At 43.3% G+C, this 22,899-nt stretch overlaps 1 protein-coding gene across 2 annotated transcripts in view; it reads left to right on the top strand.

Moving 5' to 3' along the window:
- Nucleotides 1–3,502: 3,502 nt before the first annotated feature.
- abcc4 (ATP binding cassette subfamily C member 4 (PEL blood group)) overlaps nt 3,503–22,899 on the top strand; it is a 56,923-nt gene continuing 37,526 nt past the window's right edge. The window contains exons 1-5 of one of the 2 annotated variants that reach the window (XM_061796421.1): nt 3,503–3,729; nt 4,078–4,188; nt 20,858–20,978; nt 21,136–21,360; nt 22,224–22,313. In XM_061796421.1, coding sequence (XP_061652405.1) covers nt 3,656–3,729; nt 4,078–4,188; nt 20,858–20,978; nt 21,136–21,360; nt 22,224–22,313 — 621 coding nt within the window. In that variant the 5' untranslated portion in view covers nt 3,503–3,655. The remainder of the gene's footprint in view (nt 3,730–4,077; nt 4,189–20,857; nt 20,979–21,135; nt 21,361–22,223; nt 22,314–22,899) is intronic. The other variant, XM_061796431.1, reaches the window with a different exon arrangement.

Genomic DNA, 22,899 nt, shown 5'->3' with positions numbered 1-22,899 from the left:
ACAACACCCAGAAACGCCGCCGGCTTCTTTGGGCCTGAGCTCATCTAAGATGGACTGATGCAAAGTGGAAAAGTGTTCTGTGGTTCGATGAGTCCACATTACAAATTGTTTTTGGAAATTGTGGACGTTGTGTCCTCCGGGCCAAAGAGGAAAAGAACCATCTGGACTGTTATGGACGCAAAGTTCAAAAGCCAGATACACAAAATACAGAAAACACAGAAAGGTTTTAGTTGAGATTTGAACACATAACCTTTAGCTGTGAAGCAGACATGTTAGCCACATGCTACATTGGTTTGCCGAAGATAAAATGTTTAGAAAAATACATATTATGAAGCTCAGATTCTCTAAATTGCGTGTGAATGCATTTTTAACCATCAAAAAGTTGTGAACCAATTAGATGCTAATCTCATAAATAGTTCACCTGAATGAGTCACCCTTGGGATGCATCTCATGGCTGGATATTGTATACTGGGTTTTGTTTCAAACTCTAAACCTGCTGCTCAATCCGTCTGATGTAATTCGCCAAGGCCCAAAAACTTTTTTAATCAGCATTCCAGGAAAATAAATTCCAAGTGGCTTACGCCAGGAATCATCTGCAGAAAGGTGCTGCAGCCAATGTTGCATAAACCTCTCATTAGCTGAAGCCCTGGTGGTGAATAAAACCTAGACGAAATTCCCAGTCCAATAAACTTTCAAATAAAGGGAATCATGCAGCAGGCGCAGTCAATTGTCTGTACTAAGATTTTAATTGAGTCCCATACGAACGGTGACTTTAATTTAACAGGATCAGCGCTATAAAAAGTGGATGGTTGGATTTTTGGCTAACTTTTGGATTGGTGCCTTGTTTTAGTGATTTGGTGGCTTTCTCTCTTGTTAAATTGATGCTTTTAACTGGTTACAGCATTTAAAATGTGTTGAGCCATTTCTGATTGTGATCTATGAATTACGAAACAAACTGAGTAAAAAAGTCTAAACCACTGCTGTAATATTGCTCAGTTTGGACAGACAGAGAAGCTATATACAATGATTAAAGAAAGAAACTGGGGAAAGGAAAAGTTATCGTAACCTGTGTTGTGGATATATCATTGTGCATGAAGTAAATAAAATCAATTTTCTACACATTTATCCTCTTCGAGGTCATGGGGAGCTGGAGTCTATCCCAGCTGACTGTGGGTGAAAGGCAGGCAATACATCCTCGACTGATCGCCAGTCAACTGTTGGGCACTTAGCGACAGACAACCATTCACACTCACATTCACACTGTCGCTGAAATGAGCTGAAACTGTAAATGAGACAATTATTTATGAGTTAATTTTGTTCAATTGTATACAATATATTTGCCTATTATACTGTATTTTATTCTAAAAAAATATGGTAAATAAATCCGTTTTACTCTGGGCTTATCAGTTGTAATACTGTATACTATTGCAGCTTGCCAACATGCTACACCACTGCCAAGGTCACTAGTTAATCAGTTTTAGTTACGTTGTTGGTAACAAGAAGTCCCAAAAACTAGAAATATAACTCTACTCTTGTCACAATACAAACACATCGGGTGGATTGACTTTGTTTAGCTGAGGTGTGTTTGGGGTCTGCTCCGCACTCGTTCATGTCGAGAACCGAAATGTGATCCAGCACAACAGTGGCTCCCTAAGAAGTGTGTTACACAGAGCATGTGAGCATTGTTGGCATTGCAATCAAAGATACAGCTCCCCTTGAAGTCTATCACATGTTTTGAGTCACGAGAAATTTTCTTTATGTAATGTTCGAACTTTTTCTTCTTTCTTCTGCATGTCATATCTTATCATGTTTTTGAAACACTGTGTTCAATGTTTGGAAAGAATGAAATGAGCCAGTTAACAGATGAAATTAAATCAGCACTGTGGTTCCAAACTAGGGACAAAAAGGAAACTGTTCACAAGGTTGTGTATTGATGATTTTTGACCTATTCATGTTCAACCACTCATGATAATCCCCACCTTGCTTTTCTCCTCCACTTCTTTTCCCAGGATGACTTGGCTCAAGGTCAACATTTGAGGCGTAGGGGGCACTTAAGTCTCCTATTATGAAATTCGATGCTGCTAGGATAATAGTTTACCTTAGGTACACGTGACAGGATTTGTCATAAACTATCTCCTTAAAAAACAACAGAGGGCTGTTAAAGTCAACGGCATAGTGATGACAGAGCTGTTTTATGTTTTACTGGCAGTAAACACGTGCAGTGTATGAGAATGTAGAGACTCAGTTACACACATTTAACTCATTATTTAAAGTTAGTCAACTCACATGTCGGGAAGGAAAATGGCTTCCAGACACTGCCATGATTTCTCCTTTTGACTGTGATGTGTTTTTATTTGGTCATACCAGACAAGGCTTTAGCTGTTTCATGCAGAAGATGACACAAATGAAATAGGGAGAGGAGGAAATTGGGATTATGCTGAGTAATTCTGACATGCATGCGCAAAGGTCAACTGGATTGGATAATTTGGAAAGTGCCAGGCCTCATTTTCCCGGTAAATGTATGAAGAATGTCAGATGCACTGACTATTGCTTATTATTGCTTTTTTATTTTTTTAAATTGACACTCCAACTCAAAGACACAGCGAACACAGCCCTTAAAATCTTACAAAATGTCTTGTCATGTCAGTCCTACAGTATACCACGGCATTAAGCCATAGTTATTCAATAGTATACAAATTAAAATAAATTACATGAAATAACAGGGATCACATTTATATTTTTATATGCATTTTATTTCCATGTGACTGGTTATTTACAAATGATTTGTAATATCAGTAACTCTGAGCGTGGGCTGTTAAGGGCAGGTCCTGTTGACTTGTTTAGCCATAAATGGTGCAAGCTAGCTCTTAGCTACCTGCCAGCGCGACTGTGGGAGTTACAGTGATAGTCGGCAAAGTACAAATATAACAAGGATCACAGGACTAATTTTCGGATGTCTTGTCCTAATGGGAGGAATTGTATCTCTCATAGAGTGAAATGGGGAGCCTCTGTTCTGGTAGATTTCCCTGTCACATTTGTATTCCTCAGGCCGAGAGTGTCTAATATTGACAAGGATGACAGCAAAGTCTGTAAGCACAGGAGCGAACATGTTAAAACAAACTACAATTTACAGACTTGTATTGTTCACTCAGTGACGTCAGTGTTTGTCTCTCCCAATTAACATGTGGGATAATAATAATAATCATAATAATTATTATGATTATTATTTTTATTTTCTTATACACTAAACAAATATTATCCCCAAAAAATTATATATATATATATATATATATATATATATATATATATATATATATATATATATATAAACTTTTTAAACAATGACTTTAAGCTCCCTTTTTTTGCCTCGTTGAGAGCTACGCTTTCTGCCAATAGTGTGTAAGCAGAGTGAAAAGGCTAGGCCCATAGGCTGACTGTCACTTTCCACCAATCAGGTAGTGTGTGGGGGGAGCCAAGGAGAATAATTTTTTGTTTTTTTACCGTTATGCTGGGAGAAAACCTGCCCTGCAGCTGTACTATACGTAACACACGCCTTGCCGTCAGTTACACTCGCGTAACATGCGTCTACGTCTCCTTTAGGTGTATTTTTAGGGCGAGGAAGTAGTCGTAATCGCTTTTTTTTGGGTCGAATACGATGGAAAAAGTCAGTAAAGATGTTAAGACGAACCCGGCAGGGTCGGCGAATCTCCTGTCCAAGATCATTTTCTGGTGAGACACCCCGGAAGATAAACCGCAGCTGTCAGAATAACATTACACGTGTACTCTGTTAATGTTCATTGTTGACTTTATAAGCCTTTCGTGTAATCGATACCGCACAGGTTGGTAACCGAACGTGACGTCACCTACGTTTGGTGACGACTGGGTGCCCTAACAAACGTGAAGTACTGTACTGATTTGAAATGAGTTCCGATCTATGTTTAGATGTGTGTTGTGTCTTCGAACCAGTTTTTCAAATGTTGTCAATGTCCTTGGCACCTCAAACTTCCATGAAATTGGAGTTTCATGCTGTTGTCCTATTGTTATAGTGCTATGACCATGTTTTCCATGTCTTGCTAGGTGGCTCAATCCTCTCTTCCGCGCCGGGTACAAGCGCACGCTTGAGGAGGATGACATATACCCGGTCCTGGAGGAGGACAGCTCAGAGCTACTGGGTCAGCAGCTGCAGAGGTACAATCACAACCGCTTCTTGCTTCACAGAACACTAAAGGACATGATTTCAGAGAAATTGCTTCAGACTCAATAAAGCAACTTGTTCAAAACCTTGATTTAATTTTCACATCACATGGTCGGCCAGTTCCCTGTTCAAAGATTTTATATTTGAATGATTGCAGTCTTAGGATCTTGAGCTCACTTGACCCCATGTTATGTTTCTGGTCAAAACTTTATATCATGATCGTGCAAGTTCAAAGTGGAAAACGTGATGTTTAACTACAAGAGCATTTCACAACTTTCGAACAATGTCTGGTTAATGACTGACTAGTCACTCCTTTTTACACAGTCATTGTAATTGCTGGTAGACCTTGCTTATTGTTTTTTGTTGTTGTTTTAATCACGGAGGTTGTTCGGTTATGACTGTGTAACTGTGGAATGCAGTTTGTTCTGGAACTGTAAACCATGAAATCTGTCTATCTATCTGATTGCATCGCAGTACAGGCCAGAGCCATAATGTTTTTAATTGCAATTTCCCACCATGTTAGTAAAGACTGGGAGCTGCTCGTGTTTTGAAGGCTGTGCAAATGGAGATTTCTCAGCCATTTCATGGCGTGCAGCTGCATTTTAAATGTGTAAGGAGTGTTGTCGGTGTAGCAACTGATAATGTAAATGATATACAGGTAAACTCATCATTCTAAATTCACTGTCGACACCTTGAGCAATAACGGCACTTGTACAGTCTAATGAGGTCCTATTATAGAAGCTGAATAAAACATCTGCATTTACAGGTAGTCATTTGACTATAAATATTGTGTTAGTGTAGTGGTAAAGTCGAAAGTCACTTCTTCATTTCTTCTTCATTGAAGTAATTGTAATTGTAATCCTCAATGGCATGTAACAGAATGTGTGTCGTATAAAGGTTACATAACACAGATAGCTAGATATTAGGCTTTACACGATCAGAATTTTTGGGGCCGATCACAGATCATCGAGTTTAAAAAACTGATAACCGATCACCGATCCAATCACAAGATGGAGCAATGTGTCTATTTAAATGACCTGTTCACGTACTGTATATACTTGTGTACTTAATTGCTCCAAAAATTATATTTACAATAAATAATGTATCTTTGTTCATCTATTTATGCCAGTGAGGCATAGTGACAGACAGACAACAAATGAATGGTCTTCTATTAATGGCAGGAAGTACATAAAGTCATTAATGTATCCACTTTTTGTGACATTTTTGTTTGTTGGTGTGCCGTGAGATTTTTCAATTGTAAAATATGTTCCTTGGCTCTATAAATGTTGGAAATCACTGCTCTAGTCAGATTGTGTATTCTAATCAGTCAGGTCAAACCAACATTACAACATGACAGAAATCATGGGTGCTAACTTACTGTAATTAAATTAAAGTACTAAGCTACATAATGTTTTTGTTGCCTGCTTGCGAGCCGTATCATATTGAAAGTACGGGAACATACCTCAAGGAAGCCTTAAACAAACCTCCTCTCCTGTAATGAGCACCGGTGACCACCAACACACGTTTTTACCCATTTTGTCCTCATAATACAGTCGGCGTGATCCACTCTTGTTGTCGTCGCCACGGTAACGAGTGTATCCGGTCGCATTTGAGTTGACAAGATAAAGCCCAATGATCGTAAAAAACAGGATGCGGTGATATCGGAATACATGATTTTATTGCGTAGTCTGACATAGTGTAATCGTGAAAGAGCAAATTTGTCTTGTAGTCTGATCCGGCCGGGCATTGCGTGTTGTATGTCCCACACCACCGACATGTTTATTTATTTTTTTAATAACTTTATTGGCCGTCAGATATTTACAGTACTACGTCAAAAGACACGCAACAAGGCTAAAAATAAACTAACTTTTGGATTCAAATATCCTCTGCACGATGGCGACGCGGAGTAAATGTCTTTTGCGGAGCTGATCAATGACATCATTGATTGGATCAGCGAATTATGACATTAAAGCCGATCAGCATAAAATGCTAACTATCGGCCGATACCGATCAGGCCGATAAAATTGGTGAAAAGTCTAATAGATAGATACTCCCGCGACCCTAGTGAGGAAAAGCGGCTCAGAAAATGGATGGATGGATGGATGGATGGATGGATACACACACACACACACACACACACACACACAGAGACAAAAATTTTTGTAGCTCTCTGTTAATGAAAGAAAAACCCACAGGTGTCACGGAAATAACTTGAATCAATGGAAACCCATTCCTGTGAGTTTTCTATGTATTTTCACCAAGGCAGAAAGTTTCTGCCAGTAAAAAAACAACAACAACAAAAAAACTATTGGCACAGTCTGCCAGTGATTTTCTTTGAGTGAGATTGTTTTTTGTTTCTTTTTTTTTTTGCTGCTGTCAGAACAGTTTTCACGTTCATGTGCACAATCGCATCCATAGGCAAGCAAAGTTTGAAACAATTGTTGGACTCACCGGGAATCCCAAAGGGCACTTTATGAGGTACTTCACAAAATGTAGGAAAATGATGTGAATTGTGGTTATAGACCTACATGCGATAATATCCTATCCACAATCCAACATTTTTGGTGCATCCATCTGTAGCCATGTTGCTTCCACAATTGGTTCTTCTGTAGGTTTCTTCCAGGGTCCGGAGGCTGACTTGAATATTATGAGATTCCTCCATAACAACTAATATGTCACGGTTTGTGAATCCACGCCTAAAGTAGTCTTCATAAGAATGCTGTCTCGCCTTCTTCCAACTTGTGGCTTTCGCACTACACATGGAAGAGCTATGGCAGGGTTTTGTTTTTTTTTTCAACCTCACTATTTAGAGAAAAAAAAATCAGTGGTGATTTCAAATAGCACTATAGATTGCTGTTGCACTTAACTAATAAAATTTTATTGATTCAAGTTAATTTATTTAAAAAATTGAATCCTAATTATAATTTTTACAGAAATTAATGAAACCATCAATGCTAATATTCATTGGGGTTGTTTCCTGTAATTTTGTATTTGCAGTGTGTAGGTTTTTCATTGTAGTAAATACATTAGAAATGGTAAGCATAATAAAATTAAAAAAATACTAGTAACCAGAGAAAATAAACGAATTTTTATTGACATGATCAGCAAACGGCGGCCGACTGGTTAGAGCGTCAGCCTCACAGTTCTGAGGACCCGGGTTGAATCCCCGGCCCCGCCTGTGTGGAGTTTGCATGTTCTCCCCGTGCCTGCGTGGGTTTTCTCTGGGCACTCCGGTTTCCTCCCACATCCCAAAAACATGCATTAATTGGAGACTCTAAATTGTCCGTAGGCATGACTGTGAGTGCGAATGGTTGTTTGTTTCTATGTGCCCTGCGATTGGCTGGTAACCAGTTCAGGGTGTACCCCGCCTCCTGCCCGATGACAGCTGGGATAGGCTCCAGCACGCCCGCGACCCTAGTGAGGAGAAGTGGCTCAGAAAATGGATGGATGGATGATCAGCAAACATTAGACTAGTTGATTTATCTAATTTATATGCATCTGTATACAGTATAAATTTAGGGTAGAAAAGCATACAACTAGACAGTGAGTGATTTACCGGTAGTACTGGAACTTTTATTCAAATTACTGCCCAAAACAGCGTGTCGAAAAAGTGCTTCACAAATCTCTGTAATTGCTATAGAAAAATATTTTTTCACAGCAGTAAAGTAATTGCTGCACAAAAAATGTGGAGTATTTCATACCCTGTTGTGGGCAGTTTATTACGATGTTGAGTCGTGACTATAATGTGACTTTATACTGGATTTAAGGACAGCACTGTGGCGTGAAGAAGATGAAAATAATAACATGATCAAGTTAATTGAGCAGTCAGTAGCTGGTGCCTTATGTGTATGTATGTATGTGTCTGTGTGTGTTTATATATCATAATTTTAGTTTGAACACTTCCAAAACTTCTAGGAGTATTAAGAATATTTGTCTTATAACTAGTCAGCTGGACTAAGTTCATAAATGCACAGCCATGAGAACCTACCTGTACTGTATTTTATGTCGCATGCTATAATGCTAGTTGCTGCAGTGAAGTTGCACAACATAAAGGCTGTTTGTGCCCTTTTTTAAATAAATGCCTAATGTTTTTGATACTCAACAAGAAATGCCAAGTTTAAATGGAAATCTCTTTACATTTGTTTGTTTTGTGTTTGAAATTGCCTTATTGGAAATGTAGACAAAGACAAATGTAGACATGAAAATACAGTTTGCTACATACGCACAATGTGAATTTAAGAAAATAACAGTTAATTAGCTAAAAAAGAAAACCAATTGTCTGTTCATTATTAAGGAAAATATCTTTTTTTTTATTGTGTATTCATAATTGCTCTTTAAACAAGCAAAAATACAGTATATTTTATCCGAATACTTGATTATTCGATAGCAATCTTAGTAGGATACTCAATTACTAAAATATTTGATCGCTGCAGCCCTAATGCAGCACTACTGGATACATTTCTCATTTGTGACAGGTCTGTTAAATGTCACTTTGAAATAAAGTGAGAAAAAGTAAGCAGTCATACTATGTTGTTTAATTTTTCATAGAATAGCTGAAAACGTATTTTATCGTGGTATATTGTTATTCTGATATAAAATGGTCCCTATTGTGATATTTTTTTCCATAATGCCCAACTCTACTACTTTTACACCTCTAAAGCAGAATTTATTTTTAGAAACTGTATAAAATTCCCATTTTCATCATACTGTATGTATAACCGGCGGCATGGTGGACGACTGGTTAGCACATCTGCCTCACAGTACTGAGGACCTGGGTTCAAATCCGGCCTTGTCTGTATAGAGTTTGTATGTTCTCCCCGTCCGTGCCTGCGTGGGTTTTCTCATTCACTCCGGTTTCCTCCCACATCCCAAAAAAAATGCATGGTAGGCTGATTGAGGACTCTAAATTGCCCTTAGGTGTGAATGTGTGCGCGAATGGTTGTTTGCTTAAATGTGCCCTGCGATTGGCTGGCGACCAGTTCAGGGTGTACCCCGCCTCTCGCCTGACGTTTGCTGGGATAGGCTCCAGCACGCCCGCCACCCTAGTGAGGATAAGCGGAACGGAAGATGATGAATGAATGTATGTATAACCCATTTTATACAGCCTGGTTAATCAGACTTTAAATGTGCCTTCATTCCACCTCACTGTATAAACAACACAGACAAGGAATATTCATTATATGAATACGCAGCCTTCTCTGGGTTCTGTGTAAAAAGCAAAAGTGGTGTATTGAGGGACCTTCTGAGGCAGGTTCTCTGTATAAAGGAGGCTTATATGTGGGAAATAACTATTTGATCCTTCACTGATTTTGTAAGTTTACCCACTGACAAAGACATGAACTGTCTATAGTTTTAATGGTAGGTGTATTTTAACAGGGAGTGACATATAAAGTAAAATCTAAAAAAATCACATAAAACAAAAGACTCAAATTATTTTGCAATTCATCCATCCATCCATTTTCTGAGCCGCTTCTCCTCACTAGGGTCACGGGCGTGCTGGAGCCTATCCCAGCTGTCATCGGGCAGGAGGCGGGGTACACCCTGAACTGGTTGCCAGCCAATCGCAGGGCACATAGGAACAAACAACCATTCGCACTCACAGTCATGCCTACGGGCAATTTAGACTCTCCAATTAATACATGTTTTTGGGATGTGGGAGGAAACCGGAGTGCCCGGAAAAAACCCACGCAGGCACGGGGAGAACATGCAAACTCCACACAGGCGGGGCCGGGGATTGAACCCGGGTCCTCAGAACTGTGAGGCTGGCGCTCTAACCAGTCGGCCACCGTGCCTATTTTGCAATTCATTAAGTGAAATAAAGTATTTGACCACCTATCAAAACATGACTTGGTTGAGAACCCCTTGTTGGCCAGTACAGAGGTCAAACGTTTCTTGTAGCTGATCACCAGGTTTGCACACATCTCGGGAGGGATTTTTGACCACTCCGCTTTGCAGATCCTCTCCAAATCCTTAAGGTTTCAAGGCTGTGCCTTGGCAACTTGAAGCTTCAGTTCCCTCCACATATTTTCTATAGGCTCTAGGTCTGGAGACTGGCTAGGCCACTCCATGACCTTAATGTGCGTCTTCTTTAGCCACTCCTTAATTTCCTTGGCTGTGTGCTTTGGGTCATCATCATGCTGGAAGTCCCATCCACAACCCATTTTAAGTTTTCTGGCTGAGAGAAGGAGGTTGTCACCCAAGATTTCACGGTACAAGGCCCCATCCATCTTTCCCTCGATGCGGTGAAGTTGACCTGCGCCCTTTGCAGTGAAGCACCCCCAAAGCGTAATGCTTCCACCTCCATGCTTGAGAGTGCAGACGCTGTACTTGGTGTCGTAGTCTGAATTCTGCTTCCTCCAAACACGGTCAGTCTAATTGATTCCAAACAGCTTGATTTTTGCCTCATCTGACCACATCTCCTTCCTCCAATCATTCCCTGAATCATTCAGGTGTTCATTGGCAAACTTCAGACGGGCATGTACACGTTCTGTACCTTCTTGCGCAGGGGGACTTTTCTGCCGCTGCAGGATTTTAATTCATTACGGCGTAGTGCAGGGCTAGGCAAACTTTTTGGCTCAGGGGCCACATTGACTTTTAAAATTTGACAGGTGGACCAAGCCAGGACCAGATCCTTGCAAATCAAAAATAAACTAAAAAACTAAACAAAAAAGGCATTGTAGTGTTAATACTTAGATTTACTTTTAATGGGAACAGTGTTGTTTTGTTGATCACCTTTTTTTGCCAGTGCATCAAAGTCTGGTGTTAGTTTTATTGTGGCAATTCTCAGAACACATCTGAGGTGTTTATCGCTCAGCTGGGATCTGTAGGATGTTTTGTTGGTGTTCATCACACTAAAAGTCTTTTCACACACATGGAGAGCCAAACACCACCAGCATCCTCTGTGCCATCTTCTGGATCTTTGGAAATTTGTCTGCACTTAATGAACCGTAAAACTCATCCAGTTTAAGAGTTGAACTTCTCTTTTAAGAGCGTATCACAGTGGAGAGCAATCAGTGCCATCTGCAGCTCCTGTGGCGCTGTTTCAGGGTCTTGTGTGACTGAATCTTGGATGGCAGTTTGTCAGATAAAGGTGTTTTGCTGAGCCTGGAAGCTTGATTTTTACCGGTGAGGCATAGCAATCAGTTCCTGCATTGATTGGCTGTTAGCATAATCAGCATGCTTGGTAGAAATGTGACAGCTGATGTTATATTCCTCTAAAAGCGCAATGGTTTCGTAACAAATTAGACATACAGCCTTTGACCGGACTTCAGTGAAAAAGTATTTAGTAGTCCATTCTATATTAAACACTCTGCACTCACTGTCGACTTTTCTTTTCTTTGGCCCACTCATGGTTGAATAAGGGTTCAGAGAAGGACCAGAGTAAAAACAGAACAGCTAAAGTCAAGTCAATGTATCACTGTACCTACTACACTACCTGGTGGATCCACTGGGCATTACAGGAAAACCTGGTGGAACCACTGGGCATTACAGCACAACCTGGTGGAACCACTGGGCATTACAGCACAACCTGGTGGAACCGCTGGGCATTACAGGACAACCTGGTGGAACCACTTGGCATTACACCACAACCTAGTGGAACCACTCGGCATTACAAGACAAGGTCAAATGAATGCAGTCATAATTTTGATATGATTTGGGCGATACTGTACCAATCTTTGGCAGGCCGGATTGAAATGATCAACGGGCCGGATGTGGCCCGCGGGCCGTGGTTTGCCCACTCCTGGCGTAGTGTGTTACCAATATTTTTCTTGGTGACTGTGGTCCCAGCAGCCTTGAGATCATTAACAAGCTCCTCCTGTGTAGTTCTGGGCGGATGCCTAACCTTTCTCATGATCATTGATGTGAAATCTTGCAAGGAGCCCCAGACCGAGGGAGATCGACAGTCATTGTATGTTTATTCCGTTTTCTAATTATTACACCAACAGTTGTCTCCTTCTCACCCAGCCTCTTGCCAATTGTGATGTAGCCCATTCCAGGCTTGTGCAGGTCGATAATCTTGTCCCTGATGTCCTTAGAAAGTTCTTTGGTCTTGCCCATGATGGAGTGGTTGATATCTGATTAATTGATTCTGTGGACAGGTGTCTTTATACAGATGAAATCGGAGTCTTTCATACAGCTATTTTTTTTTGGATTAGGAATACTTTCTTAAAGTTAGAGGACTAGTCTGTGGGAGACATATTTTAATGCACCACACAACTCGGGGGGGGGGGGGGGGGGGGGGTGTCACTGATACACGCAGGTAGGGCCAAGACTGCCAGTCGGGACCTGGCAGTCATAGTAACAGGGGGTGAGGTGGGTTCTCACTAGCTTCAAGGCGGTGCTCCTGAGGCCGGGCCCCCCGGGCTGGATGACTGCTTGGCATTGGGGCTCCCCTCTCCCACCACACTTCAGTTGTACAGCTGGGTTCATGACCCTTGTCCTGCATGCTTCTTCTCCTGTCCTTGTCCTGTCCTTCCCTCACAGGGTGGAGCACTACTGCCCCATACAATACTCATATCTAATGTGTCATTGTTTTAGCTATATAAGGATTTACTTTTCTCATATTGTTTACAGTTAGTGCATTGTCTTTTGTATTCTTTTCTCACTCCCTCTAGAAACTTTGTTCTGTTCGACTGATCGACTCTGATTCTCAATAAATAGCCATTATAAGACTAAGAAACCACAGTGGCAGCTTAAAAACTCCACTGTGACACACTAAAACTGTTCCTGGATAAAAGGGATACAGATCCTCAATTCTGCTTGACCTAACATTTGAACAGGACAAAAAAAAAAGGAATACTTTCTTCAAGTGAGAGGACTAGTCTGTGGGAGCCAGAATTCTTTATTGTTGGTAGGGGATCAAATACGTATTTCACTCAATGAAATGCAGATACATTTTTATCTTTTTTAAAACATGATTTTTTGGATTTACTTTTTGATATTCTGTCTCTCACCTACCCTCACCTATGGTCACGAGCTGTGGGTTGTGACCGAAAGAACAAGATCCCGGATACAAGCGGCCGAAATGAGTTTCCTCCGCAGGGTGTCCGGGCTCTCCCTTAGAGATAGGTTGAGAAGCTCTGTCATCCGGGAGGATCTCAAAGTAGAGCCGCTGCTCCTCCACATCGAGAGGAGCCAGATGAGGTGGGTGGGCCATCTGATTCGGATGCCTCCCGGACGCCTCCCTGGTGAGGTGTTCCGGGCACGTCCCACCGGGAGGAGACCCCGGGGACGACCCAGGACACGCTGGAGAGACTATGTCGCTCGGCTGGGCTGGGAACCCCTCGGGATCCCCCCGGGAGAGCTGGAGGAAAAGCACAGTGTGGGTGGCAGAATTGATCATGTACTTTAGTAATCAATAGTTTTTTTTGTGAATGTATTTGTTATGGAGCACTTTAGAGGGATTTGAAGTGCTCATTCCATGTTTTTTAGGAAATTCCCCAAAGATGGCGACCACTTGTCACATTCCTACTTCAAAGGTGCAAGTCTGAAAGTGCAGTCTTTGAGACAGTCTTGCACATAATACAACCCCAATTCCAATGAAGTTGGGACATTGTGTTAAACATAAATAAAAACAGAATACAATGATTTGCAAATAATGTTCAACCTATATTTAATTGAATACACTACTAAGACAAGATATTTAATGTTCAAACTGATAAACTTGATTGTTTTTAGTAAATAATCATTAACTTAGAATTTTATGGCTGCGACACGTTCCAAAAAAGTTGGGACGGTCATGTTTACGTGTGTTACATCACCTTTTCTTTTAACAACATTCAATAAACGTTCGGGAACTGATGACACTGATTGTTGAAGCTTTGTAGGTGGAATTCTTTCCCATTCTTGCTTGATGTACAGCTTCAGCTGTTCAACAGTCCGGGGTCTCCGTTGTTGTTGTTTTACGCTTCATAATGTGCCACGCATTTTCAATGGGAGACAGGTCTGGACTGCAGGCAGGCCAATCGAGTACCCACACTTTTTACTACGAAGCCTCGCTGTTGTAACACGTCAGCATTAATGGTGCCATCACAGATGTGTAAGTTACCCATGCCATTGGCACTAACACAGCCCCATACCATCACAGATGCTGGGTTTTGAACTTTGCGTCCATAACAGTCCGGACGGTTCTTTTCCTCTTTAGCCCGGAGGACACGACGTCCACAATTTCCAAAAACAATTTGAAATGTGGACTTGTCGGAACACAGAACACTTTTCCACTTTGCATCAGTCCATCTTAGATGAGGTCGGGCCCAGAGAAGCCGTCGTCGTTTCTGGGTGTTGTTGATAAATGGCTATTGCTTTGTATAGTAGAGTTTCAAGTTGCACTTATGGATGTAGCGCCGAACTGTATTTACTGACATTGGTTTTCTGAAGTGTTCCTGAGCCCATGTGGTGATATCCTTTACACATTGATGTCGGTTTTTGATGCAGTGCCGCCTGAGGGATCAAAGGTCACGGGCATGCAATGTTGCTTTTCGGCCTTGCCGCTTACATGCAGTGATTTCTCCAGATCCACTGAACCTTTTGATGATATTATGGACCGTAGATGATGAAATCCCTAAATTCCTTGCAATTGTGACGTTGAGGAACATTGTCCTTAAACTGTTCGACTATTTTCTCACGCACTTGTTCACAAAGAGGTGAACCATTTTTGCTTGTGAATGACTGAGCAATTCAGGGAAGCTCCTTTTATACCCAATCATGGCACCCACCTGTTCCCAATTAGCCTGTTCACCTGTGGGATGTTCCAAACAAGTGTTTGATGAGCATTCCTCAACTATCTCAGTCTTTTTTGCCACCTGTCCCAACTTTTTTTGGAACGTGTTGCAGCCATAAAATTCTAAGTTAATGATTATTTGCTCAAAACAAATCAAGTTTATCAGTTTGAACATTAAATATCTTGTATTTGTAGTCTATTCAATTAAATATAGGTTGAACATGATTTGCAAATCATTGTATTCTGTTTTTATTTATGTTTAACACAATGTCCCAAATTCATTGGAATTGGGGTTGAAGACATGAACAACATAAAAATTCCATCGATCTGATTTATCGATCAGAATTCCCAAGTGGCGGCACGGTGGACGACTGGTTAGAGCGTCTGCCTCACAGTTCTGAGGACTGGGGTTCAATCCCAGGCCCCACCTGTGTGGAGTTTGCATGTTCTCCCCGTCCCTGCGTGGCTTTTCTCCGGGCACTCCGGTTTCCTCCCAGATCTCAAAAACATGCATGGTAGGTTAATTGACAACTCTTAATTACCCATAGGTGTGAATGTGAGTGTGAATGGTTGTTTGTTTGTATGTTCCCTGTGATTGGCTTGCAACCAGTTCAGGGTGTACCGCGCCTCCTGCCCGATGATAGTTGGGATAGGCTCCAGCACGCCCGCGACCCTAGTGAGGAGAAGCGGCTCAGAAAATGGATGGATGAATTCCCAAGTATTTATAAAAGTCAAACTGCTCAATTTGACTGTCACCGATCACTATTGGCCGTGCTGTCTTACTGCTCCATGGCTTTGGTGGTATTAACAAAGAATTTTCGCACCAAGAACCCATCATCCATTTTCTTTACCGCTTATCCTCACTAGGGTCGCGGGCTGCTCGAGCCTATCCCAGCTATCCAAAAGAGGATAAAATAGGCAGAGGGACTGTCACCAGAGCATAAAAGAGTCAACAAAGAATTTGATGATATAAACATTTGGCTGACTGCTTCTAAACTCATTAGTGAAATAGCATGAAGAAGAGATGTAGCCCACAGCTCCCTGAGGAACCCTTGTGTGACAATGTTTTATAGTTCAGTGTTCTATTGATAGTTACCTGCTGTGACCTGTCAGCCAAAAGAAAATCTAAACATTTAATAATGACCATGATAGTTTAGCTGTAGGTTTGAAAGCTTCTCTGCAAGCAGAAGAGGAGGAACCGTGTCAAAAGTAGAACTAAAATGTTCAAATAAAAGTCAGGCATACGCCTTGGGGTCTACTAGATGTTTGCATATTAAATAATATGCACTAACAGCAGTGCCTTTTGCTCTGTGACCATTTCTATAAGCAAATTAGAAGGAATCAAGAAAAGCAGATATGACACCTTTGGAACGGGAACGATAGTACAAGTTTTCCTCGCAACAGGAGCAGGATGACTATCTCAGAACCGCTGAAAGCTGGGGCATCAAGCATCAGTCATTTAAAAAAAGATTGATTGATTAAACATCCAGGCAAACCATGTGGCCCTGTAGATCTCGTATTACTTAAAAATCCTATTACTTAAAAATCAGACCGGACCGGTATAACGCCAATTTTCACATTGTCTTATGGTGCATCAAAAGTGTTCATGACCTCCTCAAACAGTGGTAAGGAAGAGGTCTATGAGTCCATCAATAAAGTCAGTTAATTGACTTTATCAAAATCATTTGTGGTGAGAAGATGTTTTTTCCCCAGGGTTCAAATTCGTTATGTATGTATCTATGTATGTAATCCCAGTTTTTTCTTGTTCTTGGGATTGCTGTTTAGCTCAATAGCAGCCCAGTACTGCTTATGTATGTGACTTCCATATTATTGATATATATTCTTTCTGTGCCTCGGTTGCCCCCATCTGATCATTAGTTTTAAAAGCAAGTCTTTCTTGTGAATGCAGGATTTTACCTCCTTGGTGGGTTTGTTGTTGGGGAAGTGGGTCACCTCCTTCCATGGGATTATGCTGTCCATACAGAATCCAATACATTCTACAATTGTGTCTACAGCCTCATTGAGCTCCCAGTGATGAATAATAGATGAGATGCTAGAACACGATTGTACTTTAATGATAAATAGAATAAAATAGTCTTTTTTGACACAACAAATTTGAGGTGTAACTCCAAGTTTATAAAAATAGACAACAAATATATATATATTATCCATCCATCCATTTTCTACCACTTATCCGAGGTCGGGTCGCGGGGGCAGCAGCTTTAGCAGGGACGGCCAGACTTCCCTCTCCCCAGCCACTTCATCCAGCTCTTCCGGGGGGATCCCGAGGCGTTCCCAGGCCAGCCGAAGGATGTAGTCTCTCCTGGGTCGTCCCCGTGGTCTCCTCCCGGTGGGACGTGCCCGGAACACCTCACCAGGGAGGCGTCCAGGAGGCATCTGAATCAGATGCCCCAGCCACCTCATGTGGCTCCTCTCGATGTGAAGGAGCAGCGGCTCTACTCTGAGATCCTCTCGGATGACCGAGCTTCTCACCCTCTCTCTAAGGGAGAGCCCGGACACCCTGCGGAGGAAACTCATTTCGGCCGCTTGTATCCTGGATCTTGTTCTTTCGGTCACGACCCACAGCTCGTGACCATAGGTGAGGGTAGGAACGTAGATCAACCGGTAAATCGAGAGCTTTGCCTTACGGCTTAGCTCCTTCTTCACCACAACGGATCGATACAAAGTCCGCATCACTGCAGACGCTGCACCGATCCGCCTGTCGATTTCCCGTTCCATTCTTCCCTCACTCGTGAACAAGTCCCCAAGATACTTGAACTCCTCCACTTGGGGCAGGATCTCATCCCCGACCTGAAGAGGGCACGCCGCCCTTTTCCGACTGAGGACCATGGTCTCGGATTTGGAGGTGCTGATTCTCATCCCAGCCGCTTCACACTCGGCTGCGAACTGCTCCAGTGAGAGTTGGAGGTCACGGCTTGATGAAGCCAACAGAACCACATCATCTGCAAAAAGCAGAGATGCAATACTGAGGCTACCAAACCGGACCCCCTCTACGCCTGAGCTGCGCCTAGAAATTCTGTCCATAAAAGTTATGAACAGAATCGGTGACAAAGGGCAGCCTTGGCGGAGTCCAACCCTCACCGGAAACGAGTCCGACTTACTGCCGGATATGCGGACCAAACTCTGACTCCGATCGTACAGGGACCGAACAGCCCGTATCAGGAGGTTCGGTACCCCATACTCCCGAAGCACCCCCCACAAAACACATGTAGACTGGTTGGGCAAACTCCCATGCACCCTGCCAAGGGTGTAGAGCTGGTCCACTGTTCCACGGCCAGGACAAAAACCACACTGCTCCTCCTGAATCTGAGATTCGACTTCCCGACGGACCCTCCTCTCCAGCACCCCTGAATAGACCTTACCAGGGAGGCTGAGGAGTGTGATCTCCCTGTAGTTGGAACACATCCTCCGGTCCCCTTTCTTAAAAAGGGGGACTACCACCCCAGTCTGCCAATCCAGAGGCACTGTCCCTGATGTCCATGCGATGTTGCAGAGGCGTGTCAACCAGGACAGTCCTACAACATCCAGAGCCTTGAGGAACTCCGGGCGAATCTCATCCACCCCCGGGGCCTTGCCACCGAGGAGGATAGGAGAGCCTGCCTCAGAGAACCCAGACTCTGCTCCCACATGGGAAGGCGTGTCAGTGGAATTGAGGAGGTCTTCAAAGTATTCTCCCTACCGGCTCACAACGTCCCGAGTCGAGGTCACCAGGGCCCCATCCCCACTATACACAGTGTTGGTGGTGCACTGCTTCCCCCTCATGAGACGCCGGATGGTGGACCAGAATTTCCTCGAAGCCGTCCGGAAGTCTTTCCCCATTGCCTCACCGAACTCCTCCCATGCTCGAGTTTTTGCTTCAGTGACCACCAAAGCTTCATTCCGCTTGGCCAGCCAGTACCCATCAGCTGCCTCAGGAGTCCCACAGGCCAAAAAGGCTCGATAGGACTCCTTCTTCAGCTTGACGCCATCCCTCACCGTTGGTGTCCACCAACGGGTTCGGGGATTGCCGCCACGACAGGCACCAACCACCGTACGGCCACAGCTCCGGTCGGCCGCCTCAGCAATGGAGGCGCGGAACATGGTCCACTCGGATTTGATGTTCCCCGCCTCCCTCGGAACATGAGCAAAGTTCTGTCGGAGGTGGGAGTTGAAACTCCTTCTGACAGGGGATTCCGCCAGACGTTCCCAGCAGACCCTCACAATACGTTTGGGCCTGCCACGTCAGACCGGCATCTTCCCCCACCATCGGAGCCAACTCACCACCAGGTGGTGATCAGTTGACAGCTCCGCCCCTCTCTTTACCCGAGTGTCCAAGACATGCGGCCGCAAGTCCGATGACACGACCACAAAGTCGATCATCGAACTGCGACCTAGGTTGTCCTGGTGCCAAGTGCACGTGTGGACACCCTTATGCTTGAACATGGTGTTCGTTATGGACAATCCGTGATGAGCACAGAAGTCCAATAACAGAACACCGCTCGGGTTCTGATCGGGGGGGCCATTCCTCCCAATCACCCCCTTCCAGGTCTCACTGTCATTGCCCACGTCAGCATTGAAGTCCCCCAGCAGAACGATGGAGTCTCCAGCGGGAGTGCTCTCCAGCACCCCCTCCAAGGACTCCAAAAAGGGTGGGTACTCTGAACTGCTGTTTGGTGCATAGGCACAAACAACAGTCAGGACCTGTCCCCCCACCCGAAGGCGGAGGGAGGCTACCCTCTCGTCCACCGGGGTGAACCCCAACGTACAGGCGCCGAGCCGGGGAGCAATAAGTATACCCACACCTGCTCGGTGCCTCTCACCGTGGGCAACTCCAGAGTGGAAGAGAGTCCAACCCCTCTCGAGAGGACTGGTACCAGAGCCCAAGCTGTGCGTGGCGGCGAGTCCGACTATATCTAGTCGGACCTTCTCGACCTCACACACCAGATCGGGCTCCTTCCCTGCCAGAAAGGTGACATTCCACGTCCCTCGAGCCAGCTTCTGTAGCCAGGAATCGGATCGCCAAGGTCCCCACCTTCGGCCACCGCCCAGCTCGCACTTCACCCGACCCCTATGGCCCCTCCCACAGGTGGTGAGCCCATGGGAAGGGGGACCCACATTACCCTTTCGGGCTGTGCCCGGCCGGGCCCCATGGGTGCAGGCCCGGCCACCAGGCGCTCGCCTTCGAGCCCCACCTCCAGGCCTGGCTCCAGAGGGGGGCCCCGGTGACCCGCGTCCGGGCAAGGAAAACCTGAATCCATTAATTGTACTCGTCATAGGGGTTTTTGGAGCCGTGCTTTGTCTGGTCCCTCACCTAGGACCTGTTTGGCATGGGTGACCCTGCCAGGGGCATAAAGCCCCAGACAGCCCCAGACAACTTAATAAAAACTATCATAGATACCAGTAAGGCACAGTTGAAAAACGTTATACAGGTACATCTCAATAAATTAGAAGTGTCAAAAGCTTAATTTAGTTAGGTACTTCAATTCAAAAAGTGGAAAAAAAAAGCAAACAAAAATCCAAAAATCACAGTATCTAAAAACTACAATATTACATAACATGCAATAAAGAAAAAATGAAAATTATTTTAAATTTAGCAATTAGGCAGAAATGATCAAATAAAGTTATGTTACTGTAAATTCAGTGACGTAATGGTTTGTGGGAATAAGCTCTCCCTGAATCTGTTTGTTCAGGTTCTGATGGCCTGGTAGTGCTTGACATACATCTGATTTAATAGTATCGTTGTGAACTTTGGAAACACGTCTTGTGTCATTCAGTGCTCTTATTCCCTATGTGGTTGTGTCTCTAATTCTTTTAATCCTAATTATGGCCTTTTTTTTATGTTTTTGCTGGTAACAATTTTAGCTGGAGAGCATGTGACCACTTTACCCCTGGCAACCCAATAAATCACCTGACTGACTCTTATTATAATACTTCCTTTACAGATATTGGGATCATGAGGTCCAGGAGGCCACCAAAGCATTGCGGAAGCCAAAACTATCATCAGTCATCATCAGGTGTTATTGGAAGTCATATTCAGTGCTGGGATTGTTTACACTTATTGAGGTCAGTTTTGAAGTTAAGGTTAAGCAAATAAAACATTCACATGTATAAATGTGTACGAAGGTTATAACCACAGATTAGTATCACAGCACTAAACTAAGAGTGAGTCTCTGTTTTACAAGAAGCTTCTTCACCTTTTCTTTATTTCTTCCTCTGTCAGGAGGTGATAAAGGTGATCCAGCCAGTCATTCTGGGGTACATAATCCGCTACTTTGAGGATTACGACCTGCACAATCAAGCAGCCCTGAATGAGACCCTGTGCTACGCAGCCGGGCTATCAATCTGCACCATCGGCCTGGCTTTTCTGCACCACCTCTACTTCTTCCACGTCCAGCGAGTTGGCATGAAAATCCGAGTGGCCATGTGTCACATGATCTACAAAAAGGTAGATCCAAGTTTTTTAAGGGAGAACAAAGCCTTTGCTAGTCACTGAAGCGCACACATGATGTGCTGCCATGTTCTGTCAAAGTTTTGAAATGCCTCTCAATATTGCCACGCTTTTATTGATGTACCACCACAATGTTAAGTACCACAGTACTTTATGGGTGCCACTATTCACTACATCGTCACTTCATCGTCTTCTTATGATAAACACCCACATGCCAACAAGAAAGAACATCCATCCATCCATCCATTTTCTGAGCCGCTTCTCCTCACTAGGGTCGCGGGCGTGCTGGAGCCTATCCCAGCTGTCATCGGGCAGGAGGCGGGGTACACCCTGAACTGGTTGCCAGCCAATTGCAGGGCACATAGGAACAAACAACCATTCGCACTTACAGTCATGCCTACGGGCAATTTAGAGTCTCCAATTCATGCATGTTTTTGGGATGTGGGAGGAAACCGGAGTGCCCGGAGAAAACCCACGCAGGCACGGGGAGAACATGCAAACTCCACACAGGCGGGGCCGGGGATTGAACCCGGGTCCTCAGAACTGTGAGGCTGATGCTCTAACCAGTCGTCCATCGTGCCGCCCAAGAAAGAACAATTCTGAATTTCCATTGCTGTCCTTTGTCACACTATTTACATACAATACCAGTCAAAATTTTGGACATGGATTCTCATTCAATAGCACGAGAAAGTGTGTTGAAACTTTTGACGAGTAGTGTAATTGACACAGATATCACGAAGCTAAGCTAAACTGTACTGGAACCACTTCGCTTGCATTTGGGATATTTGGGCCTGTGATATTTGGTCGAATTATTTTTTTTGCTGAACTCTGAATTATTTGTTTATTTATTTTTAAACTAGGCTTTGTGTCTCAGCTGTTTTGCAATGGGAAAGACCACCACAGGCCAGATTGTGAACCTACTTTCCAATGATGTCAACAAGTTTGATGATGTAAGTCACACACTAAGCCACTAACAAAAAGTCCAATGTGGCATGAATGGAGTTATTGTACTAAAACATGTTTTAAGGGTCTGTTGTGTCATAATGTGTGTTACCTATCTTCTATGCAGAGTGATGCACATGTACAGATACGGCTCAATAAATTAGAATAGTGTCAAGAGCTTAATTTGGTTAGGTAGTTCAATTCAAAAAGAGAAGCTCATATTATCGAGATGTACTACACAGAGATCAATATTTCATGATTGTTTTAATATACTGTATACTGGTATGTATAATTTTGATGATTCTATCTTAAAGCACACAAAACCCCCAAATTCACCATCTTTAGATACTAGAATATTGCGTAGCAATCAAGAAACAATTATTTTTAATGTAGAAAATAGGCAGGAATTTCCCCTCTGAATAATATTTCCCCACGTTTAATTAATCTATATAATGTATGAGAACTGAAATAAATGAACTTTTCTACCATATTCTAATTTATTGATATGTACCTGTATGTGTTACGTACCAGTCTAATGGGTTGTAATTGATGGTTATTTGAATGAGTTCAAGTATTGTTTTCAGCCAGTACTGA

This window comes from Phyllopteryx taeniolatus, chromosome 1 (genome assembly GCF_024500385.1).
Source record: "Phyllopteryx taeniolatus isolate TA_2022b chromosome 1, UOR_Ptae_1.2, whole genome shotgun sequence".
Classification (NCBI taxonomy): domain Eukaryota; kingdom Metazoa; phylum Chordata; class Actinopteri; order Syngnathiformes; family Syngnathidae; genus Phyllopteryx; species Phyllopteryx taeniolatus.
Note: the sequence above shows the minus strand (reverse complement) of the source record. Positions and strands in the feature narration are given on the sequence as shown.